This window comes from Pogona vitticeps, chromosome 4 (genome assembly GCF_051106095.1).
Source record: "Pogona vitticeps strain Pit_001003342236 chromosome 4, PviZW2.1, whole genome shotgun sequence".
Classification (NCBI taxonomy): Eukaryota; Metazoa; Chordata; class Lepidosauria; order Squamata; family Agamidae; genus Pogona; species Pogona vitticeps.
Genome location: NC_135786.1, coordinates 68989112 through 69013035, shown reverse-complemented (window position 1 = coordinate 69013035; position 23924 = coordinate 68989112). Strand labels below are relative to the sequence as shown.

The window sequence follows — 23924 nt, the reverse complement described above, 5'->3', positions numbered from 1 at the left end:
TGACTATGTAATCCACCCTGCATTTAGAGAATAACAAATAATGAAGCCATTCCAGGTTTCAAACAAGCAGTCAATATGTCAATGAACAGTCTAATTATCCTTCCGTACACATAAACCAAGTTGTAAATTTATCCATAAATAGTCTGACAGTCCCTTGTGATCCTTACAATAAGAAATTGAACCACTAAAAATTTCAGTGTTGTTTTGAATTTAATGAGCTGAATATTGCTCTACTGATGAGGCTGAGTTTCCTCTGTTTGGGTGCCCATAACACATAATTCTGCATTAGGATTATAAATTAGTTCTATCACTAATAATAAATAGACAAATGAGCATTTGTTTAAAACAGTGTCCCATAGATTTCAATATTCTTTACATGGCAAATAAGACAGGATGGTTTTTAACCCCCAGTACCCTAGATATATATACCATTTCATAGGATTTAATCACAGTGGAGACACCCAAGCCCACGAGGCCATGCAATTTTTTTCTGATACTCTCCATCTCGCCAATGGAATGGACACCAGAGTCTAAGCAGAACAGGGATCTGTCTCAGATTATACAGAATCTATTTGAATAATTAGAAGTTACTGTATGTCTCTATTCTGCCTTAATATCATGAAACTAGATGCACAGAGGGAAAGGGTCTCAGCAGCACACAACTGGAAGAAAATAAGAGCATGTGTTTCAATTGTACATTGGTATCAGGAATAACAGTTTATTAGCATCTTAAAGATTAACAAAATAACTATGACATTTTTTGTGCACTTCATTCGCACCACTTAGATGCATGAAGAGCAGATATACAGACTGGGGAACAGGAGCTGAAATGCAGAAATTATAGATAGCGATAAGGAGGTAATTACCAATCATCATTGGCAAAACAAGTCTTAGATGAAATACAGACATCCTGGCATTGGTGACCTCCTATTGTTTGCCCTAAATAATTTGTACCTGTTTAATGGAGGTTAGTATTGCCAAATCAGCACCTTCCCATTCTCTGAGATTTTAGGGGCAAAACTGAGACCGGGGATGGACTTTTGTGAGGCATAGGCCAAATATTGTTCTCTCCAAGGTTCACATACATGTCAACATTTATGAATGGACATTAAGACACCATTTTGTCCATTACCAGCCATTTCATATTCACCACAGTAGCTGGTGAGGTATGTTTGAATGGTCAAAAACAGATTGCAAGACAAGGTCTTTTTTCTAATACATCTTTCAAAGACATATGGCAGCCTGAGAGATGCTGATACAAAGAGCTCACTGCACCATTGATTGTTCACCAAAGGGATCCCATTATCTCTGTCTGTGTATGATTAATACGGAGACAAACCAATACAGTATTTAACCCAAAAAGAGGGGGGGGATATAGCTCTGAGCTCTATGTGAAAAGCAAACTGCCATTAGTAGGCTGCAAGCTCTGTATTGATCAAAACAAATGTATTCACCTCTAAAAGGCAATGCCCTTGGAAAACAACTTGTGATTGTTCAATTAAAAGAACACTGTATGACGGTAGATTTCACAATCATCTTTTCAAATGTAACTGTGCTGCCATTATAGACGTACCCTTAATTTTAAAAAAGGTAAGAATCTTACCTGAAAGTGAAGGTGGCTCTTGACCAGGGTAGGGGGGCATTTCCTCCCAAAATTTGGGGAAGAGGTGCCCCTACCTAGATGTAATACCCCAGTTCAGAATTTGGATGGTAGTCCTTACAAATAACTGTTAATTCCTTTTTTACAGTAACTAGGGTTTGCACTAGAGTGGGTATAGCTTTAGTTATATTAATGATTGTAAGACAGTAAAATATTCTTTCACTCCTTTTGCTGTGTTACAGTGACTGTTAGGGTCACATCATTAGGGTTTTTTAGTTTTATAGTTTTATGGCTAGGGTTTTTTAGTTTTATAGCGGGCAGCACCAGCGTTGATGAATCTTTGCATTCTCCAACTGGCCCAGCTACCCACCCTAGGCCTCTTGGCTGCTGCTCTCTCTTTTCACATGCCATTTACGGTAGTAGTTTTGTTGGGGGTGGGCTTGGTTTGCCAGCAGCATCCCATTGCCTGAGATTTGCCTTAGGGCCAAAGCCTAAGACTGGAATGGGTCTTTGTAAGTTGGAGATGGGTAATTGGTAGGTAAGGGTGGAGAGGGGCATCATTGCTTCTAGGCCAGCTGAGTGTGAAAAGGAGCATGAAGAGAGTCTACATACAGAGGCCCAGAATCTAGGTAAAACCCAGCTCACCAAGGCAGTATGGCAAACCAGAGCTGCGAGGAACAGCCAGGCAGGTGGTATAATGTGTCTAGCCGTGGCACTTGATGTCACCTTTCTGCTAGGACTCACATCCTCTGTTGCATTATCACAGCACATATGAAACATGGGGAGTTTTCCAGCCCTTGTGCTGTTGCTGGGACACTAGAAGACTATCTGCCAGTCCAGAGGGAGGTGTGAGTTTTTTTGCAGTGTGGTACCATTGCTACCAGAGCTTGTGCAACAAGGAGACTCACAAACCCCAATGCTGCTGCCCTATTGCCTAACTTGCTCCAAATGGCGTGATGAGTCCACACACCTTTACCTATGACATCCCCTCACAGAAGGTACCAGGATGACTAAGCTGAAGTGAGATTTTTAAAATTGCCTACTTCATATTTCTCTTCTGATCATTTTTATTAATTGTATTTATGGTAGTATGCTACTCATGTTATATTGATAACCCTTAATCCTTTAGGGTAGTGGTTCCCAACCTTGGATTCCCAGATGTTCTTAGACTTCAACTCCCAGAAATCCTTGCCAGCGCAGCTAGTGGTGAAGGCTTCTGGGAGTTTTCATCCAAGAACATCAGCTTGGAATCCAGTGCTTTAGGGATTTTGTAAATTAAATATTACGAGTTTTAGAAGAGGTTGCCATGTTAGTCTGTGCAAGCATACTAGGCAAAATCCAAAGAAACAAAACAAAAAAGACAAAAACATATGGCACCTGAAAGTCTTTTATATGTTAATTAAAATATAATTCTTACATTCCTTCCTATCACACTGTGTTCATGCCTAAATCAGTGGGGATGGTGCAGAAGATATTTCTTATTGGCTTAGCAACAGGTTCACATTTCCAAATGAGTTTACTTCAAGTCTTGCAGTTTTGTTGAAATCCATGGGCCTTTCCGTTGTTTGTTTGTTTAAATGTTGGGTGTTCTTTTTACACTGTGCTGGTCAGATAATGTCCCACAATCTATTTGGCAGGTTTTCATTTTAGAAAAGTGCTTTTTTTGAGTAAAAATCAAAATCTAAAATTATTTTAATATTAAACAAACTACAGTGCAAAAATATATAGTGCAAAGTGTATCTAAATATAAAAACCAACAACCATTGATGGTTATTTTTAGTAAATTGAAAGCTTCTTCTGAATGACTTGATCCCTTTTTTCTTTTTCTGTTCTCAGTCACATTCCACCAGCTTTGGCTAATGTTTTGTTTTTCTTCCTTGACATTTACTTTCAGAGCACTGATGGCTGTGCCTTTATTAGCTTTATTGATTCATTAGATTTAGTGAAGTTCTCACAGGCCTTACAGTCTTTTTATCTAGTTCCAGGTCTGGTACTGGATGTACTCACACAAAACCAACGGTATGCTTTGTTTTCTGTTGTTTCTCCTAATCCCTGACACAGCCAATGATGAAATTTATCCTCTTCAGAGATCCAGTTGCTTCGCTGCTTCTACCTCTTTGATGATTTTCCCTTCCATCAGAGGGGTATTCATTAAATAGCTATTACATATACTGCAAATTGTCTTGCTTTTGCTCAATATATATATATACCACAAAATTGTACAACCAGGTCTCTCAGGTCACTCAGATATGCATCCACTCCTTGAGCATTAACAAATACGAACGTATCAAAGAGCCTCCCATGAGTCCTTCTGCTTCATCTTTTTTGATTGATCCCTCTGAGTGTAACTCAGGAAAATAGGTCTAGTTACCACATCTCCAAAACAAAAGGAAAAAATGTTTCTGACATTTTATAAAGTGCTTAAAAGAAAAGCCAAATTATTGAGAGAGAGATGAAACATTTTTTTCTGTAACAAACAGCTCAAGGCTGGATTTTACTAGTCTGGAGAAAAGGTATTAAAGGAAACATTATCAATGTTTACAGATATTATGAACAGACTGAAAATAATGGATAGGATAAGTTATTTTTATCTTTCTCCCATTAGAATTGTGTTTAAATAAATTTATTTGCAATACACTTAGATCAGATACAGACACACTTTACACATTATCAATATTTCGAATTAATTGACAAGATTGTCATGATGTTCACTAGCAAAAATGTCTTTGAAAAGGATTAGAAAAATCCATGGAGAATAGGTCTGTGAATAACAGTTGGCTGTGGTGCTTAAACAGAAGGTGGAGGAAATATATTGCTACTTATCCCACGTGGATGAGAAACCTCTTCTAAAACTATAAATGGCTATCTCCATGATTTACTGCTTGTCAAATTATCTGAGCTTTCTGGCTAGTCACGGTCAAGGGGAGATGGGAGAAGTGTTGCATTAGTTGGACTATAGATCTATTCCAGTAAGGCAAGTACATGAAGCAACTCTTATTCTCCTCTTCTTGATTACATCTAAAGAGCCTTCAATCTAAAGTGTACCTAAAGTGATACAATGCCGTCTTGACTGAAGTGTTTCTAAGATTGCCCTTTCAAGGGCTGAGTGTATTTATTCAGATACTGCTTTTTACAGTCTTGCAAATAATCAGTTGCACTTATATCTTTCCTCTAATGAGGTCAATGTGACACACATGGCTCTCCTTTCTCCCACTTCCTTTCCACACCAGAAGTGGGTCTGAATGACACTGTGTGACTAGCCTAAAGATCACTCAGTGAGTATCATGACTGAGAAGGGATTCGAACTCAGGTCTCCAAAATCCCTATCCAGCACTCTAACCATTAAACCATACTGGTTCAAGCAATATTTCTTTTGTTGTAACCTAGAATTTCTGCTTCATCTTTTCTCAGGCCTATCTCCATCTTTTGTCTCACACAATGAGATGTATTTTGATTAGATAGTAAATATAAATTGGCCCTTCCTGTGCTGTTTCTCCCTGTATTTCCCCTTAAGTTCCATGTGATTGGGTTCTTTCAAAAGAGTGGGCGGGCCTGGAGTTCCAGCAGGAAGAACTGACGGAGACGAAGCAACAGGTGCAAACAGCGGTTGTTTATTGTCCTTAACCCCAGAAATTCCCAAACCAAATCGATCCAACATTTCTACCTCCGGCAACAGCTTATAACTTGTAACTTTAACATTTTCAACATTTCTAATTTCTTTCACATTCTCTTCGCTCCAAGGATAGAGCTGGTTACTTGGTTCTGCAAAGGCGCGCTCAGAACTGCACAAGCCGTCCTGCAACATGGGTGCACCACTTGGGATCCCTCCAACTTGGGGAGATAGGGACTGGTACCATAGGGGATCTCCTTCTTCCCCAAACCCAGAATAGGAGATGTTACTTCCCATTTCCATTTCTCACTCTGTTCACCGACCCCCTTTAGATGTCGATCAGGTGGAGTGGGCAACAATCCTTCTCCCGTCATCAAATTAGAAAAGTCCTTTACCAGTTTCGCGATCCTATCTCTTTGCTCTCCAGTCTCATCTGTCTGCACACTTCTTTCTCTCAGCTCCTTCTCCTCCCCTCTCTCCTCACACTTCTCCTTTATATCATCCCATCTCCACCCTTCTAACTCCTCCCTCGCCTGTCTCTGTTTCTCTTCCGCCAGAAACACTTCCACTGCTTTCGTAACTCCTGTTCCTTCATCGTCCAACTTTATCAACTCCCCTACTGCACAATCTTCATGTTCTTTCTTTGGTTCCTTCACGGAGGACGGCACACTTCTGTTCTCCTGTTCACATTCCATTAGTTCTCTCTCCCACCTTGGGAAGCTTCTCTCTGCATTTCTCTTTAACTTCTATTAGCTCTGCTTCCCACAGTGGGATTTGGTTCCACTCTGCAATATGTATTATAATCACAAATGTTAGCTGGTTCAGCAAAGAGTGCAACATACAGTAGTGCCATAATTTGGTGCCAGTTCAATATCATTTTAACGCATGTTGTAGTCAGATTTGTGATCACTCACTGCTTGAATGATGATTCTCATGCATTGACATGGCCTGCCCACCCCAAACCCCACAACAAAGAGTTGTATTGCAGAAGATGTTAACATTTGCCTACCATGTAGCTCAAAGGTGAGGTCAGGGATTAACTCATCACCTCTTGGTTTTCTTCTACATAATTCTCTTTTGGTGGCTCTTGTTGGAGGTGGTGAATAGGAGTGATTTTAGTTTGGTGCTGTTGCTAAATTCTTCTCCCCTCTAGCTGCTTCATATTACTGTTATTTTATTATGCATTGCTAATCACTATTTTGTGCATTCAGAATATCAGGGTAGTCTAAGCCATGAAGTGTATTCACTCTCTTCTAGAAATAAAACATACATGGAACAATCATGCTGTTGTTGTGTATCCTGACAGATAGTCTCTGCAGGTAGTGTGCAGTGTACAATAGATAGGATATGTGATAGACTTACTAACTTAGGATCAAAATTTATTTATTTATTTATTTATTTATTTATTTATTTATTTATTTATTTATTTATTTATTTATTTATTTATTTATTTATTTATTCATTCATTCATTCATTCATTCATTCATTCATTTATTTATTTATTTATTTATTTATTTATTTGGATACAGACATACTGCCCATCTGGCAGCCAAGGCCACTCTGGGTGGTTTACAACAAAGAACAAAAAGCAAAAGAGTAAAAAAATAGCAAAGAGTGACATTAATACTTGGGGTGAAAATAAAAAATCATAAAGTGAAGTGAGGATAAAATTATAATACAGTAAATAAAAGTAAAAGCATAGAAGAAACTTTTTTGTTATATAGAGAAACTGAGCGAGAAAAAAGCAACAAAGGGACAGGAAAATTATGCTCTTGTCCAAGAATCAGCTGCCAGAAGGTCAGGGTGCATTTTCCTTCTGGCAAGACTCATTTTTCAGTCTCCTTTGTTGCTTTCAGTTTAATAACACTTGAGACGTTCAAACTACACTGTGATGTGAAGCTGTGGGAGGAAACCAAAAAGCATTAGGAAGAGAAGGAGGGAAGGAAATCAGCCACTGAATGTCAGCTTGGGTTTTAGAGCAATACTGAGAACACGGCCCCATTATTAAAGGGCATTTAGGCATACAGTGGGAGATATAAAAATACCCCCAGGCACAAGGCAGGTATCTTTTCCCTGTGAGACACACATGCCTGCTGTATAGATTGCACTGATTAAACATTAGTCATGTAGGTAGATGTGAGACTAGCACAGTGTGAATCTTCTAGTACATATGGATTGCAGGGGGTCAGCCATATTGCATGACCCCCTCCCTGACCAGAGAGCAACAGCTTGTGATAATACTCAGTGTGAAAACAAAAAGCACTTGTGTTCTGTAATGCCATGTGGAAGAATGGTGAGGAGGCAGAGTGTGCAGCAATGTTCCTCTCTGTGCCCACTGCTTAAAAGAAGCTGTAAAATGCCTAAGTTCATCCTGGACACTGACAAGGCATCCAAGGTTACTAGAGATTACTTGGAAAACTTTGCTGGAAACTGGAGGAAACCGATCTTATCCTGCCAAATGACCATGCTGCTTGTCCCAGATGGCTTGGAGTGAGAAGTTCCAAAACTGATCAGGCGCTGCTGGAATGAACCTTTTGATGTTGAACTCCGTCATCCTTTCATGTCTGGCTTTGTTATCAGTGTGGCCATTGGTGAGATGCTTTGTTATCATTTGTGCCAGTTAGTGAAATACAAACATCTGAGAAATTGGCTGTACGTAGGCACCAACAAAAACAATTTTAACAGTCTGGATGGAACCATGAAAAACGAGGCAATCAATGGCTTGTAATCATGATGGCTACAGATTATCTCCAGTGTCAGAGACAGCATGTCTCAGAATGCTAGTTGCTTGGGAACAACAGCTGAAGAAAGCCATTACACTCATGTCCTGCTTGTGAACTTCATTGCTGGTCTGGACAGCCTTTTACTATAGTTTGATTAAGCAGGGCTCATGTTATATTCTTATGTGCCAACTTCTTTATCTGTACCATCATTCAGCAGGTATTGCTGGTAGCTGTGAAAACTCTTCATGTGATACAGAAGGATGATGGTTACAAATATGAAATACATGTACGTGTGAAAACCATATTGGTTCTTAGGGAATTAATTTTGTATCTGTTAGCATTATTCCAAAAGCTATTTCCTTCAGACAGCTTCATCAAACCAAAAAGTACCGTATAATCAGATTTAATAAAGATGCTGTAGATTTCATAAATGCCGTTGTTGGGAAATTGCTGCGAAGTTTCCAAAATGATGAGAAATGTAGCACTTCAAATATATGATATGCAACTCTGATTTTCACATTTATTTACAGAACATCATAGCTTTAAATCTTTTGCATAAAATCACAACATAAAATTTACACAAGCATGAGGCAAAAAAAAAAACTGCATTTGGACTTCTTGCCTCCTTGTTGTACATGTTGAGAGGTGACAGCAGAGGTTTATGATCTCACTTTACATTTTTAGAAGTTTGGTTATGATGGGAGCCAACAGATGACGGCTACTTTTGCTAAGAAGGCAATTCCAGAAACTTCACAATACAAATGGAGCAAACTCCCAAACTGTTTCCCTGTTCCAAATATCAGAATAATTTGGACACCTATATTAATAGGGAATGAAAATCTACTATTTTTGAAAAGGACCTTAGGTTCCAAACCTGCATCCTCCAAACATGTAAGAAAGTAATCTCAAGCCAAAGGTCAGAGGTTATGGAAATTAATTTTTTTTTAAACTTGGTTTCCCACACATGGACTGACACCAACACCAGCAGTGAGATGTACTTTCCATGCAGATATGTGAAAGTTGTTTTTTTGTGACTCTTGTTTATTTATTTTGTTTTGTTTTAAATCTTGATTCATATGGTTCTCTCTTACTTTGAGAAATCTCTGCTTAAAGGTTGTAGCTGCCGTCTGTTCCAGTGACGTGCATACACTCCAGGCAGGAAGCGACAGCTGCCAGCAGGCGGGGGTAACCCCTTATTCTGCCCTTTCACTTAGAGGTAGAGCAGAAGATCAAAGGGTTATTTTAGGCAATCCTAGTTGCTATTAGGTAACTAGTATCCTATCTGTCTCTCTCACAACATACTATGTAAATCATGCTAAGTAAATAAAAGAGTTCTCAGGGCATTGCCTATAGGATCCGCTGGCTGGGACATCCCCTGTCAACTCCTTTGTTCTCTCTCTAAGGCAATTAGCCTTCCTTTGTTCTGTGATCACCCACATCTTACATTTGAAACAATTAAAAAAAAGATTATGGAAGTTGGAGACCAACAACATCGACAAGATTACAGGTCATCCATCTCTTTTCTAACAATGCTATTTAATATAACCTTGACTGTAACCTAAATCAGCAAGAACACAGGAGGAAAGCTGTGGACTAAAACAAAGAAGAGGAATTAATATGAAATGCTGAGAAACCTTGAAGTAAGAAAAGAAATAGTTGATGGGTGGAGTAACAAGAGAAAGAACAAGGAAAAGGCTGTGTGGTTCCCAAGATTACGCATATGTAAGAGTATGCAATATGTAAGCATATGTAAATACTTTTTATTTGGCCAGTAAAAATCAAACAAATTACAAGCTTTTGTGGAGAAAATTCCACTTCTTCAGGCTTAGCACAACTCCTTAATAGAAAGTGCAGAAAAATTGTAGACAGGAACCCAAAAATGGGTGCTACATGACTGTTGAGAGTTTCAGTCCTCTTGAGGCTGCAGTCTCAAGCCTCTTTGCAGCAGGAGAAAGAGAGGTGACAAATGAGATGTGATAGACCTATGATCGTGCAAATGGAATGCAGGCAATAGGTAGCAAATGGAGATGCTGAGATAGGAGGATTTGCAAAAACACTAGTTTATAATTCTGTGAATGTGGCTCACATGTAGCACAAAGAGGAGAGAAAATGCAGGTTTCCCAGTGATTTCTACTACTGAAAACAGAGGAAGCACCATGAAGCTCAAAAACAGAAGCAGTCATGAGAGTGATTTGAGCTCCACGCCTGTCCCTTGCACAATCCAACTTTCCTGAAGTACGTACAGGTTTAAGGAAGTGACCTCCACCACATGCTGCTGTCTATGATGCTTAGAAATTAATAACTGCAGCCTTCGAGAAACAGAAATGCAGTCTTGCAAATTAAACATGGCTTATGATTAGCAGGAGTCACATAATGCATAGCCCATTGCTTATTTAAGGGCAAATGAAGAAGCTCGCCCCACATATTCCTTTTGAAAATCCAAAGCCACTCCAGAAAATCCTTTGGGGATCAAATGCTATTGGTCGTCATCTGGAGAAACAAGTGAACTCTCTAATTATCTGTGTTTTGCTTCTAATCAACCATTTCCATTCACTGGCATATAACTGCTAACTGCCCAAATCCTAGAGTTGTTAAACTGATCATCTTTACTACCATTTTCCCTTCAAAATAAGAAAGGGTCTTATATTAATTTTTGCTCCAAAACTGCATTAGGGTTTATTTTCAGGGGAAGTTTTATTTTTACATGTACAACAATCTGCATTTATGCAAATACAGTCATGTCATCTTCTGGTTGCTGCACAATGGTGGAGGCTAAGATATCACTTAACTGGGGCTTATTTTGGGGGTAGGGCTTATATTACGAACATCCAGAAAAGTCATACTAGGGCTTATTTTCAGGTCAGGTCTTATTTTCAGGGAAACAGGGTACAATATTGGGCAACACCTCCAAATGAGCATGTCTTTTTTTCTGTGTTCTGACCTTCCACCTGCTGTATCAAGATTGAAACATACATGTTTTAGTAGAAATCTTTTTTAAGGTTTTACAGTATACAGCAAAATCCTGAATAAGAAGCAGCGGGATAGCATCTCCAGAGGCTGGGAGTTCGATTCACCACTGTGCCTCCTTGACAAGGACTCGACTCAAGGACCCATAGGGTCCCCTCCAATTCTGCAGTTCTAAGATTTTTATTACCTGCTCCAAATGAACCAAGATTGCACAAGGCTGGTGTAAAATAAAGTTTCACTTTCCCAAAGAATGCCATGCAAAATATACTATTGCCTTTTTTGACAAAATAGGCTGCTATATAACAGTATCTGTATGTATAATGTTTTAGGTTGTGGTGTGTGTTCTTAGTTTGTTACTTACATCTTTTCAAACTGTTTGAAAAGGTTAAAATTGCATACGTAGGACCATAAATGCCTATTTTTTTAAAAAGGGGTGATGAACACGGCCTATGATACTGCACAAATGATGACAATCATGATTTCATATCTTTGATTTCATGTTCTGGGGGACCCCTGAGCATTAATAACAATCACAGTGGCAATAAAACAGGGTTCAAAAAGTCCTCAGATTCATGCGCTGCATTTCATCTGCCAAGCTTACAATCCATTTATAGGGCTTTGTAGACAGCTTTGCTAGTGGTTTCTGAAGAATGCAGTTCTCTGTTAGGAAAAAAACAAACAAAAATATAAATAGCACAGCTTGGAAAGGTATTTTATTACTTTGCTCCCACAAGAGCAAATTTTGTCTAATTACAATTTTGTCTTTTCAAAAGTTAATTCATTGCAATTCTGGGTTGCATTGGTGAAGATGGATTGACTGACTGACATCACATCTTCTTCCTACCAAGCACACAAGATGGTGTGCAATAAAAACACTAAAACTGAACATATACAAAAAGCAAGACATGCTATAGCAAAATAATAATAATAATAACATATGAGTGTGGCATTATAATTAGAGGGCAACAGAACTACAAAACCTTACATTTTGTCCAAAATTCTGTTGCCTGGTGTAGTAAATTTGCCATAAAGTAGGCCCACTGAATCAATGGGGATTTGTTAAGTCAACTTGTCTGTAAGTTGTATTGACTCAAATGGGGCCACTTTAGTTGTAATTTACTTTAGCACCATACGTTGTGGTTAGAGTAGGCCCATTTGAATCAACAGAACGTACAGCTGAGTTTACTCCCTAAATCTCCACTGATTCACTGGGTCTACTTTAGTGAGATTTATTACATTAAGTAACAGGATTTGGCATTTGTCTCTGAAACTGCCCTTTTATATCAGACTATTTGATTTACATTTGTAAAAGGATATGGGAGGAAACTGGCCACGGTACCTGGGGGACTCTGGGGTTTCTAATCCAAAAAAAGAATTTTTCCAAATTTGGGATTGTATGACCTCATATATACCACTGATCTCTCGTTCTTTAAGAGAGCCCTGTGAGGTTGCTAATGGCAGAACAAAACAAAAGCAAGAGGAGATCTTATGTGCATCTTCTTTTTAATGTACAGTATGTGGTATTTCTGTCCTCATTTGATTGAATCAACTCCCATCTGCTGAAAACACAGTTTACAAACAGATAGCTGAAGGAGAAAAACGCCATCTGACATTTCTCCTTGGAGAAGTGGTCAAGGGTAAAATTCCATCTAGACATCTGTTTCAACATATATAGAGAAAATAGTCTTCTGGAGGAGAATGTTGTTCCACATGCCCTTTATGCAACAGATTTAGGTCCTGATTAGTTATATTTATATTACAGCTTTCCTCCAATGAATGCAAGGCAGTATGTATGGCTTTTCTTTCCCCAATGTACAGTATTCTTCTAACAAGTTAAATCAGGCTGAGAGATTATGACTAGAGTCATAAGTTGGGTCATTAGTCACCCAACAAGTTCCATGGCTTTGTTGGGATCTAAAACTCATAATGTAGGCTTGAACAAGAATCTCCCAAGTCTAGCACTTGAAACACTACATGCCACTCTTCGCTGGCATAATGATGGTTCTAGATGCCATGGCCAGTCCTGCTACCTTCTCCACAAGGACAATTACCCCAAATATATGCAGTTCAAGGGACCCCAGCTCTTCATATAAAAAAGCTGCCCAAATTGTCTGAACAGTGGACATGCCATCCCAAAGTGGCAGGATGAGGCACCCCACCATGCTCAGGTCTCAGACCATCAGTACCCCTGGGGGAAGCATCTCTTGTAGTGCCAGAACAAAGGTCCCCTTTGCACCTAGCAGTGGACAGCAGTCAGGACACAACCAGAATGCTTGGTTCAACACTGTGCTGCCACTGAACAGAAATATACTGAAGTTGTTTCTTTAAAGGATCAGCATTAGTAGTTACACAACTCACTATAGAAATTACTTTCAGTCAAACTGCACATCATAATGGCTGAAAATACTTAGCAAACAGATTTGATCAATTTTTTGGAGAACACATCACAGTAGTCCAGGCATGATGCAACTAAGGCATGAATGACTGTTGCTAACTCAAGTCCACTCAAGAAAGGTCACTACTGGCATATTAAGCAGACTTGTGTGAAGGTAGTATTCATCAATGCTTCCACCTTGGACTCCAGCAACAATGCAGAGTCAAGGACACGGACACACACAGAGAGAGACTACACCTCTCTCTCTCTCTCTCTCTCACACACACACACACACACACACACACACATACACAGAGGCTACACGCCTGACCCATCAGGAGAAGCACAATCTTTATTAGAATAGCTTGAATCTCATTTCCTAAACCGGACTTTCTATTGACCAGCAGCATCTTCATCTTATCAGGATTTAACATGTTCTTCCTTATTGAGCCCATTATGAATTTTGGTCAATATTCAAACATTCCTCAGCATTGGGAGATAAAGAGCTGTAGAGATGAGCATCATCAGCACATTGGTGACAGCTCACTCCAAAGCTCCAAATGATCTCCCCTGGAAGCTTCATACAGTCAATTAACATAGGGGATAAGGCATTGTCATTATCCAAAAGCCAAAGGCCACGATGTTTAAGAGTGTTTCCTCAGCATTGCCTTTTTGTACACTTCTGACAGGGAGGATTAGAACCACTGTAATGTGCAACCCTCAATACCTAACCTAGCTGCGCAATCCAATAGGATATCGTGCTCAAAAGTATTGACTGCTGCTGAGAACTAATAAAGTTGCACTTCCCCATCTGGTCAGTGGTCATCTACCAAGGCAACCAAAGCAGTCTCAGTCACATATATGTGAGATATTTAAGGAGTGGTTTTACTCTGAATTTTCTACATCCCTTGGAGCTTGCTACCATTATATCATACTGCCTGTTTATTTGTAATAGACATATATGGGCAACCTGTACACTGTGGACTAGCTTCATGCAGGTGGGATAACACTAGAGGGTAAGCATGAGAGAGACTGCAAGAGAGAGAAGATATATAGCAGGACATTAACTCTGTGGGTTCTTCAAGACAGGCCAGTGGTTATCCATAACGTATCTATCACTGATGCTATTGATACTTTCCCCACCATCCATACAATGTTCTGGTTGTCTTGGTTAGTACAATGACATTTAGAATATCCATACTTTTTTGTCCTTGTTAAAAGGCACAGGGTTTTTTGTTTGTTTGTTTCAGGGTAGTGTGGTGCACAGTTCAGTGAGGTTCACTTCTGCAATCAGAACTTCTCAGTTGGAAGTTTCCAGTTTGCATTCAATAACCATGTGTATGTGTATGTACACATACACACACAATTTCTAGATGAGAAGCTTCAGCAGGGAAATGGATTTCCTATATATTTCTCAATAGATTTCCTGAAGACAAATAGTTTTCTGTGAAGGACCATTTAAAAATGAGGTTTGGATGCAGATGCTGGTAATCCCTGTACTCCTTCAGTGACTGCACTAAGACAAAGAAGATTCCTGTATTGCTTTTATTTTTGTTTTGGCCATAATGGGACTACTAATAGTGAAGACACTAGTGAGGTAAAAGGAACAAAGACAACTCTTAATGAGGGACAACTGTATGAAGTTACAGCATCAACAAGCAGACGTATGGCTTACTCAGTGACTGAAAAAGGTTGGAACTAGGAAACTCCTATTGCAAATAGTGGCTCTGCCAAAAACTCACTAGGTAAGCACAAGTAAGTTAATAACAGCTGCAGAACCCTATTCCCAGCTACAGCTTGGCAACAGTAACACTGATCTAGTTTACACCGCTGCTAGAAGGATTGCTGAGAATGTACATGGAATGCTAGGAACTCTCCAATACGTAAGATATATGCTAAAACTATTATTAGATGTCGCAAATGTTCATCTTTTTCTATGGCAACAAGTATAAAGTGTTTTGTAACCTTTATTTTCTTCTTCCATAAGATGAAAAAAGGGGGGAGCCCACTTGCTTTATCCCTGTTACTAAGGTATCTTAAAAAGAACTAGCTTTTTACCTAAATGAAAGGTATAATCAGAACCTGAAATAGTGTTATTGTAAGTAATTGCGTTGCAATGCATTGCTGTTGGGGTTACAAGGATATAATGACAGTCTTTTGTGAAATAGCATAATGATTGTTGCACTGCTCCTTTTAGTGTATTTGGTGCTCTTTACCAGTTACTTCAAAAATATTACTTGGGGAACAGTTCTGGGGGGGAATCGGGAAAGTCTGGTATGTCTGAAATGAACAGGAAAAAAATTAAACAAAAGAGAACAAAGTAATACATTAGGGATTAACATCTAACACATTACTTTATAAGTGTATATTAGTTGTACCATGTACATTATTTTATGTGAGTAATGCTAACATGTAAAACGAATATATTAGCTTCATACAATAATGTTCCAAGCTCTGGGTGGAATACTGTAATTTGGTCCTGGAGAATGAAGGCCATAAAGCTGGCAATGCTCTGATTAGTCCAATCACTGAACAACAACAGTGGTCTTCCTGTAAGCCCTTTCACTCTTTTTTTTGCACATACATGATATTAACTTGTGTGGGGACAATACAAAGACTGGTAATTGCTGCCAGCCATTTGTACATGCACTTATATATCTCCAGAGACTGGGTTGGGCAACTCTGACAGGCTCAGCATCCATACAGTTTTGTGCAGCCCTGAGTCTCTCCCATGGCTGCACAAAACTGTAAAAAAATGCCAAAGAAAAGGAAATGAAACAGAATGTGGCCAGAAAGCCACATTTGGTATTGAACAATGGATGACTGAGGGTGTTGTGGAGGAACTTGCAAGTTTAGAAGTTGAACCACTACTCCTGAAACCACTGGCAGTTCTTTTACTTTTTTTGTTTTGTTTTGCCAGAAGGGAGGCAGGCTTGGAGCTGTATGTTGCCCAGCCCGACCGAAGATCCTGGTTCCTGACAGAAATCAGTCCATAGCTATAGAGTGTACCAGGCATATGCAAAGAACACCATACCTGGGTTGCAGAACTGGTGTGCATGTCTCTCGTTCTGTATATCTTTCTTCAACATACAGAATTCCTTCTAGACTCTATATCTGAAAAACAAACAAACCAGGCATCCTGAAATTACAGGTTTTTTTTTTAATGAGATAGCTGTGTCAATCAGTTGCAACAAAAACGTGAAGACTAACCTGTAGTATCTTGAAAACTAAATAAGTATTTAGGACCGTACTTTGCCCACCTGTATAAGCTTTTCATTTCAGCTAAATGGAATTTGGGACTCATTTGTCAGAGTGCAACAAATATGCTTGCATGATAATCCACACCTAAGTAGGTGTATGAAAATCTGCCAAGTCAGACTTCAATGAACTCCCATGATCCTTTGCCACTGGTTCTGCTAGAAAGGAAGGGTGAGAGTTGGAATCCAATAACAGCTGCAGGATCATATTGTGCCCCTTCCTCCCGCCTTAGTTTCCAGTCATAAGGTTGGGCCCCCAGAAAATGGAGTGCTTGGAAGCTGGAGACTTTGACATGCCCAAAGCCCTGCTAGGCTCTTGCAAAGCCTACCTTTAGTATCTTTCTCCCTTGTTTTACCCACCTGGTGACCATATTTTGCAGATGTACGTTGAGCTGCCTCTTCATTTCTCTCTGTGCCGGGGTGAGCTAATGAGCCAAAAGTGCACTGGCTCCAGGAAATCAAAGTCAATTTCCCCTCCACACCCCAACATACTCTCAATGCCCCAGTTTTTGCCTCTCTCCAGGGCTGAGTGAGTTCCAATGGGTAGGGGGTGGCATGTTGAGGCCACCATGGAAACATCTATAGTAGCTGATGAAGGTTGGGAAGAGGTTCAAATACCAGATTTTGCCCTCACGGACTTAAGGGTATGGATATAAAGAGTAAAATTAAATGATAATTCTCACTGATTTTGATTGCCTTGGCACAAGACCCCTCAACAAGAGACTGATAGAAAGTGTCAGGAAACTTCAATGGCTCCGAAATACAGCAGCCAGATTGCTGACTGGGGCTCGTTACAGGGATTACATAACCCCCCTGATATAGTAGCTCCACTGGCTGCTGATCAGTTACCAGGCACAATTTAAAGTGTTGGTTTTAATCTATAAAACCCTAAAATGGCCTGGGTCCAAGCTATTCCAAAGACTGTATCACCCATTATGAGCCAGTGTGGATATTAACATCATCAGGAGAAGCTTTTCTTTCAGGCCTGTGACATTCACAGATGCGCCTGATGGGGACACAGTAGAGAAACTTCTCTGCTGCTGCTCCCAGACTTTGGAATTCTCTCCCACTGGAGGTCAGACTGGCCCCATCTTTGTTATCCTTCCGCAAGCAGGCAAACACCTTTCTCTTCAGGCAAGCCTTCTCTCAGTAAAGCATTACCTGTGTGTGATTATTAAATAGATTGTTATACATTAAAAATTTGACTGTATTTTTAGTACTATTTGTGTTTTCAATTTTTGTGTTTTCTGTTTCTCAGAGTGACTTTTTGTATACTTATTGATCTTTGCCTTCAAATTGCCTATTAATGTTGTAAGTTGTCTCCTTATTCATGGTTCGTAATTTCAAATATTGTCTTTGAATGATGTTAACCACCGTCGTATATTCATCGGTTTTTGTTTTTGTTTTGTCTTTCATTGTTTGTAAGGTGCCTTGTGTCCTTTTCAAGGAGAAAGGTGGGGTAAAAATATTTTAAATAAAAAATAAATAAATTTAATAGACTGAATACTATTTTTTCTCATCAATGTTGCCATGATTTGCACAAACTGTTTCTGGACAAAACAAGTGCCACAACTGCTTTGACCCTTCTAATTCAAAATTCTGTGTAACAATGCAGTAGTCATTTTTCATAATTCACATTTTCTGTATCATTATAGAATCACAATATTTATTGGAGCTGGAAGGGGCCCCAAGTGTCATCAAGCCCAAACCACTCCTGAAGATTTATTTATATTTACTATGTTAAAGTGTTAGTTGTGTAGTTCAGGTTACTTTGTGCAAAACTTTATTTTAAGCACTAAAATGGTTTGTAAAGGGGAAGATAAATTTTGCTTGAGACTTCTTTTTTAAAAAACAGTATTAATAATTGTATTTCTCTAATAACCACAACTATTGATTATGGATTCAGTATAATTGTATAAGAAATAGATCAGATAAGGATACCTAATAACATAATCCCTTACACAAAACTAAATCCCATTGATTTTAATGGAGCTTACTAGCAGATAATGGGTACTTAAGTAAATGCAAGGATGCTGAGGATAAACATCTTCTAGGGCAACCACATTTACTAGTCACCACCACCATCAACATCAACATCGTCATTGTCATCATCATCTTAGAACTGGAAGGAGCCCAAAACAACAGATTACTGCGGTGCCTTGATTTACGAATTTAATCCATCCCAGAAGATATTCGTCAGTCAAAAAGTTCATAAGTCAAAGCAGCATTTCCCATAGGAATGCACTGAAACCTGATTAATCCGTTTCGACTGTTTTTTGTTCTTATGTCAAGGCATGGTTTGTAAGTCAAAACATTGGTTCCTATAGGAGCGAATGAAAAACTGGTTAATCCATCCTCTACCACTAGGGGAAGAATTGTTCTTCTTTTAACCTAAGATGAATTTAGGTTTAAAAAATGACAGGAAATGAGGGAGGGAGGGAGGGAACACCTTTTAAACAGAATACCTTTAAAACCAAGCCGCTTTAAACCAAACCAAGCACTTTTAAAGCCAATTTTTACATTTTAAAATTACAGTACCAGGCAGTCCAAAGTCCATTTCCTGCTTTTTGTTCGTAAGTCAAAGCTCTGTTCACAAGTTAAAGCAAAATTATGTGAACAGAGCTGTTCGTAACTCAAAATGTTCGTAAGTCAAGGCGTTCATAAGTCAAGGCACCACTGTATACCTCTGGTTTTACTTGATAATTGTTGTTGTTGTTTAGTCGTTTAGTCATGTCCGACTCTTCGTGACCCCATGGACTAGAGCACGCCAGGCCCTCCTATCTTCCACTGCCTTCCGGAGGTCTGTCAATTTCATGTTGGTTGCTTCGCAGACACTGTCCAGCCATCTCATCCTCGGTCGTCCCCTTCTCCTCTTGCCGTCACACTTTCCCAACATCAAGGTCTTGATAATAGCAAAGATTAAACATAAAAACCAGAATGGGGTAAAGGTAAAGGTTCCCCTTGACATTTAGTCCAGTCGTGTCCGATTCTAGGGTGCGGTGCTCATCCCAGTCTCCAAGCCATAGAGCCAGCGTTTGTCCGAAGACAGTTTCCATGGTCACGTAGCCAGCATGACTAGAAATGGAATATTGTTACCTTCCCACCGTGGTGGTACCAATTTATCTACTCGCATTTACATGCTTTCGAAACTGCTAGGTTGGCAGGAGCTGGGACAAGTGATGGGAGCTCACTCCATCGCATGGATTTGATCTTACAACTGCTGGTCTTCTGACCTTGCAGCACAGAGGCTTCTGCGGTTTAACCCGCAGCACCACCACATCCCAAAAAAGCCAGAATACCATTCTGAAACTACTGATTTGTTCTCCTGCAAACCTTACAAGACATATAAAGTGTGCTAATCAGCCCACATGCACTTGTGTAGGATTTGTATAGCAATTGTCTTTTCATCTTTTGTTAAAAACTCCCATTCAACATTACACTTCCCCAGTAAGCACTGTACTGAACAAGAAGCACAACACTGATGTTGAATACCATAAGACGGCCTCTGCAAATCATCAAAATGAAGCATAAATGATACTGGAGTTCCTTTCATAGTTCTTCTTTCTAAGATTAACTTTAAGGCTACAATTTTCAGTACCAAATCAGACGGGGTGTTTTTTCCTTAAGAAATGATGGCGCTAACATGTTGAGGAACAGAAGATTGTTAACTATCTAAAAGCAATGTTCAGATCAAGGATGAGGAACTCATGCTTCTGTAAACATTCTCAACTACAGTTCACATAACCCCTTACCATCGGTAGGCTTATATGACCTGCTTCTGGGAATTGAACTCTATAACCTTTGGCAAGCCAAGGTTCCCCACTCATACGTAGCTCAGATGTCCCTTGGAGATCATATGACCCAATGAGTGACATGTTTTCTGCTTCTATATTAAGAGTAGTTACATAGTTAGAAATAAAAATGCCACTCCATTATTATTTTCACATCTCTCTCTATTTAGAAAGATTTAAATAATTATGAGAGGAAGAGTTGGTTTTGTTTTAGTTCCTATTATGGTGGAAAATACCATAATAGAGTTTCCAAATTCACAGAACAGATGTCATGGCTTGGCATTAAATCAGCAAGTAACTCTATTTTGATAATAGGGACAGGATGCCAGGACTGAGAATCTTTTAATTAGTAGGTTTCTGTGCCTGGCATCTCTATTCAATCTCCCATTAGGAATCATCAACAAAAAGAAACAAGGAAAGTGGCTTGTTGCTTTTATCAGACACAGTTTTTCCTCTGACAATAAGAATTAATGATATTTTGCTAATTAAAATCAAAGAAGAATGCCTTCTCCCTTTAATTTCCATACAAACTGCTCCCCACAAAAATTGTGTGCATTTGCCCCCCCCCAGACATAATTTTCTTTATTTGTATAATTTACAAGTAGGGATGAAAAAGAATGCCAGTGGTGTAAGACTCTCACTTGAACTACCCATTCTGCACTGCCTGAGACTTGCACATTTTTCACAGAAATTTATATATTTACAGGTTTGTGATCCACTTCATACATGTAAAAACATGTGCAAATTACTAAAGATGTGTACAGCTGAAAAATACACATAAACCTATTTTAATTAATAGGAATTGTAGCAAAAATGCATAAAGTGTTTTACATTCAAATGTCCATGTGGTAGGTGGACAATCTTGCAACTTTTCCTAATTGATGGGTAGAACAAAAATGTAGATACGATTTAGAAAACTCTGAAGTTCTGACAGGATACCTAGCAAGAATATTAAAATATGTATTAAATTCTTGTTTCCATTGTAACATCAATTTACTTCTATTTTGCTATGAAATGTGAATGTTTGCTATGTGATTCTTTGGGATTTTTCTCAGTGGCAAAAATGGGATAATGAAAAACCCAATCTAGAACTTGATAAATGGGGCCAGACCAGACAATTGTGATGACTGTTAGCAGTGTGCATGACTTAATGAGGGTGGTGATACTGTCTTCAATGTTGTTGTCTAGTCATTAAGTCGTGTCCAACTCTTCGTGACCCCATGGACCAGAGCACACCAGGCCCTCCTGTCTTCCACTGCCTCCCGGAGTTGGGTCAAATACATGTTGGTCGCTTCGATGACACTGTCCAACCATCTCATCCTCTGTCGTCCCCTTCTCCTCTTGCCTTCACACTTCCTAACATCAGGGGCTTTTCAAGGGAGTTTTCTCTTCTCATCAGATGGCCAAAGTATATACAGCCTTGTCATATTCCTTTCCCAATTTTGTACCTATCAGTTGTTCCATATCCAGTTCTAACTGTTGTTTCCTGTCCCACATATAGATTTCTCAGGAGATAGATAAGGTGGTCAGGCACTCCCATTTCTTTAAAAACTTGCCATAGTTTGCTGAAGTACCGTAGATGTTTTTCTGGAACTCTCTGGCTTTCTCCATAATCCAGCGCATGTTAGCAATTTGGTCTCTAGTTCCTCTGCCCCTTCGGAATCCAGCTTGGACCTCTGGGAATTCTCGGTCCACAAACTGCTGAAGCCTACCTTGTAGGATTTTGACCTTGCTAGCATGTGAAGTGAGTGCAATTGTACAGTTACTGTCTTTAATAGACAACACTTAACAGTTTCCTGTATTTAACACAGGTAAGTGTTTCATTTTGCTATTCCCCTCCCATGTTTAAGTATGTTATGCTTTCTTCTTTTGACTTATTTGTATAATGTTTAAGACCCAAATTAATTTACTGTGCATTTATTTTGTTTAAGGTGTATATTTTGGTGACGGGTAGTGGGACTGTTTTGTTTGCTTCTGTGGGGGATGATGTCATTATAATGTGCCACTGAGCTGTGTGAAACTTTGTTGTTGTTAGCTGGGCACACCTTGGGGCATTTCTTTCTTGTTTTCCGTAGTATTGTATTGGTGGTGGTTGGTGAATGGGTGTCTTTGTGTGCCAGCACCTGGCTGGCTTGCTGCTTCCTTGCTTTTTTTTCCATTTTGTTGCCCAGGCCCAGAGTTTATTGTGCTGAGTGGGTCACAGTGAATTTACACTGCTACTTTGAATGTGATAATAACAGTTAATGCCTGGTTATATATTTTCTTTCTTACGTGCTTCTGTGGCCTACTTTTGGAGTAGATTGTTTCTCTGTTGCTGTGCCTCTGGTTTTGTTTTGGACTTTGGAATGCCAGAAAACATGAATGGGAAAACTGAAAGAACCTTTCCCTTTAATGTAAAACAAAACATATAGTAACTGGGAAATACAGAAACAAAAGAAATACATAAAACATTGTCATGTACATCCTTTATTCATATGCTTCAGCTATTGCCAAATGCTCTCGCATACTTCCACTGGTAAGAGAAAAGTGAGGACATATGTAATGAATTTTTCAAGGGCTGCAAAACCAGAATTTGCACTGAATTCAGTAGAGCTTAATTCAAAATGGACATGCATGAGATTTCTGCATGTCAGCATTTAAGCTTATAGATCTGGATATGCCTTTGAATTCAAATGCCAGGATTATAGTAAATTTCCAGAAAACAAAACTTTTTAAACAGCAAGACATGAAGCCATACCCATTAGCATAAGCACAGCAATTTAGTATTTAAAGTAATGGGGAGGGGGTTTGAAGACAGAAAGATAACCAGGTGAGATGGGCATCTTGGACTCTTTTGATTTTCTGCAAGTAAGCACTTGTAAATTGTTGCCCTTAATTCATGTCTTCCTTGATTATTTTCCCATTGCTTCAAGGGAATAGTTTATTTTTCTCCTTTGTTTGAAATGGAAAGACAGCTGTGAATGTGCTTCCAAGGTGGACCTGAGCACTCTTGCAGACACATTTGCTAGCTCTAGGGCTTTTATACTTTAGGCTAGGTTTTATCCTGAATGGATTTTAAGTGGGCATGAGTTTCTCCTTTTACCTTAGCATGATCATCCTGAATGATCACTCTGAAGTCACAGCCATAAGCTTACCTATTTGCCTTGCTGCACCCTGCTGACAAAATAAACAAAAATTTCTAATATTTTGCACCTTTAAATGGGACTGCCCTAAAGGAAAGCAAAAATATTGACTTTCTAGCCAAAAGCATATAAGTTGGAAGAGGCTGATTTCTAATAAGTGAACTTGATCACCCACTGCTTCAGAGAACATTTGACCCTTTTCAGAGTTTCTTCACCACCAGAACCAGCTTTTGAAGGATGCTGGTTCAGAACAAGACTTACTGCACTGAACAAGCAGTTAGCAGATATTGTTACTGGGAATATTTTAATGCACAATATTCATGGAGAGAAAAAAAAGAAACACATGCCATCCATGCATTAGAGAAGAAAACAGAAGAAAAATTGATGAGATGGTGAAGCCCAGAAGTAAAGCAGTTCAAGCTATTTGAAAGTGACAATGGAAATCCAGAGTATGAAAACTCCAGTAGATTAAAGAAGCAA

At 39.2% G+C, this 23924-nt stretch overlaps 1 protein-coding gene across 1 annotated transcript in view; it reads right to left on the bottom strand.

Annotated features, from left to right (window-relative positions):
* Window positions 1-8433: 8433 nt before the first annotated feature.
* The window catches only part of SHISAL2A (shisa like 2A), a 35756-nt gene continuing 20265 nt past the window's right edge, over window positions 8434-23924 (bottom strand). The window contains exons 3-4 of the mRNA XM_078392890.1: window positions 16309-16388; window positions 8434-11560 (exon numbers count right to left, since the gene is read on the bottom strand). Coding sequence (XP_078249016.1) covers window positions 16357-16388 — 32 coding nt within the window. The 3' untranslated portion in view covers window positions 8434-11560; window positions 16309-16356. The remainder of the gene's footprint in view (window positions 11561-16308; window positions 16389-23924) is intronic.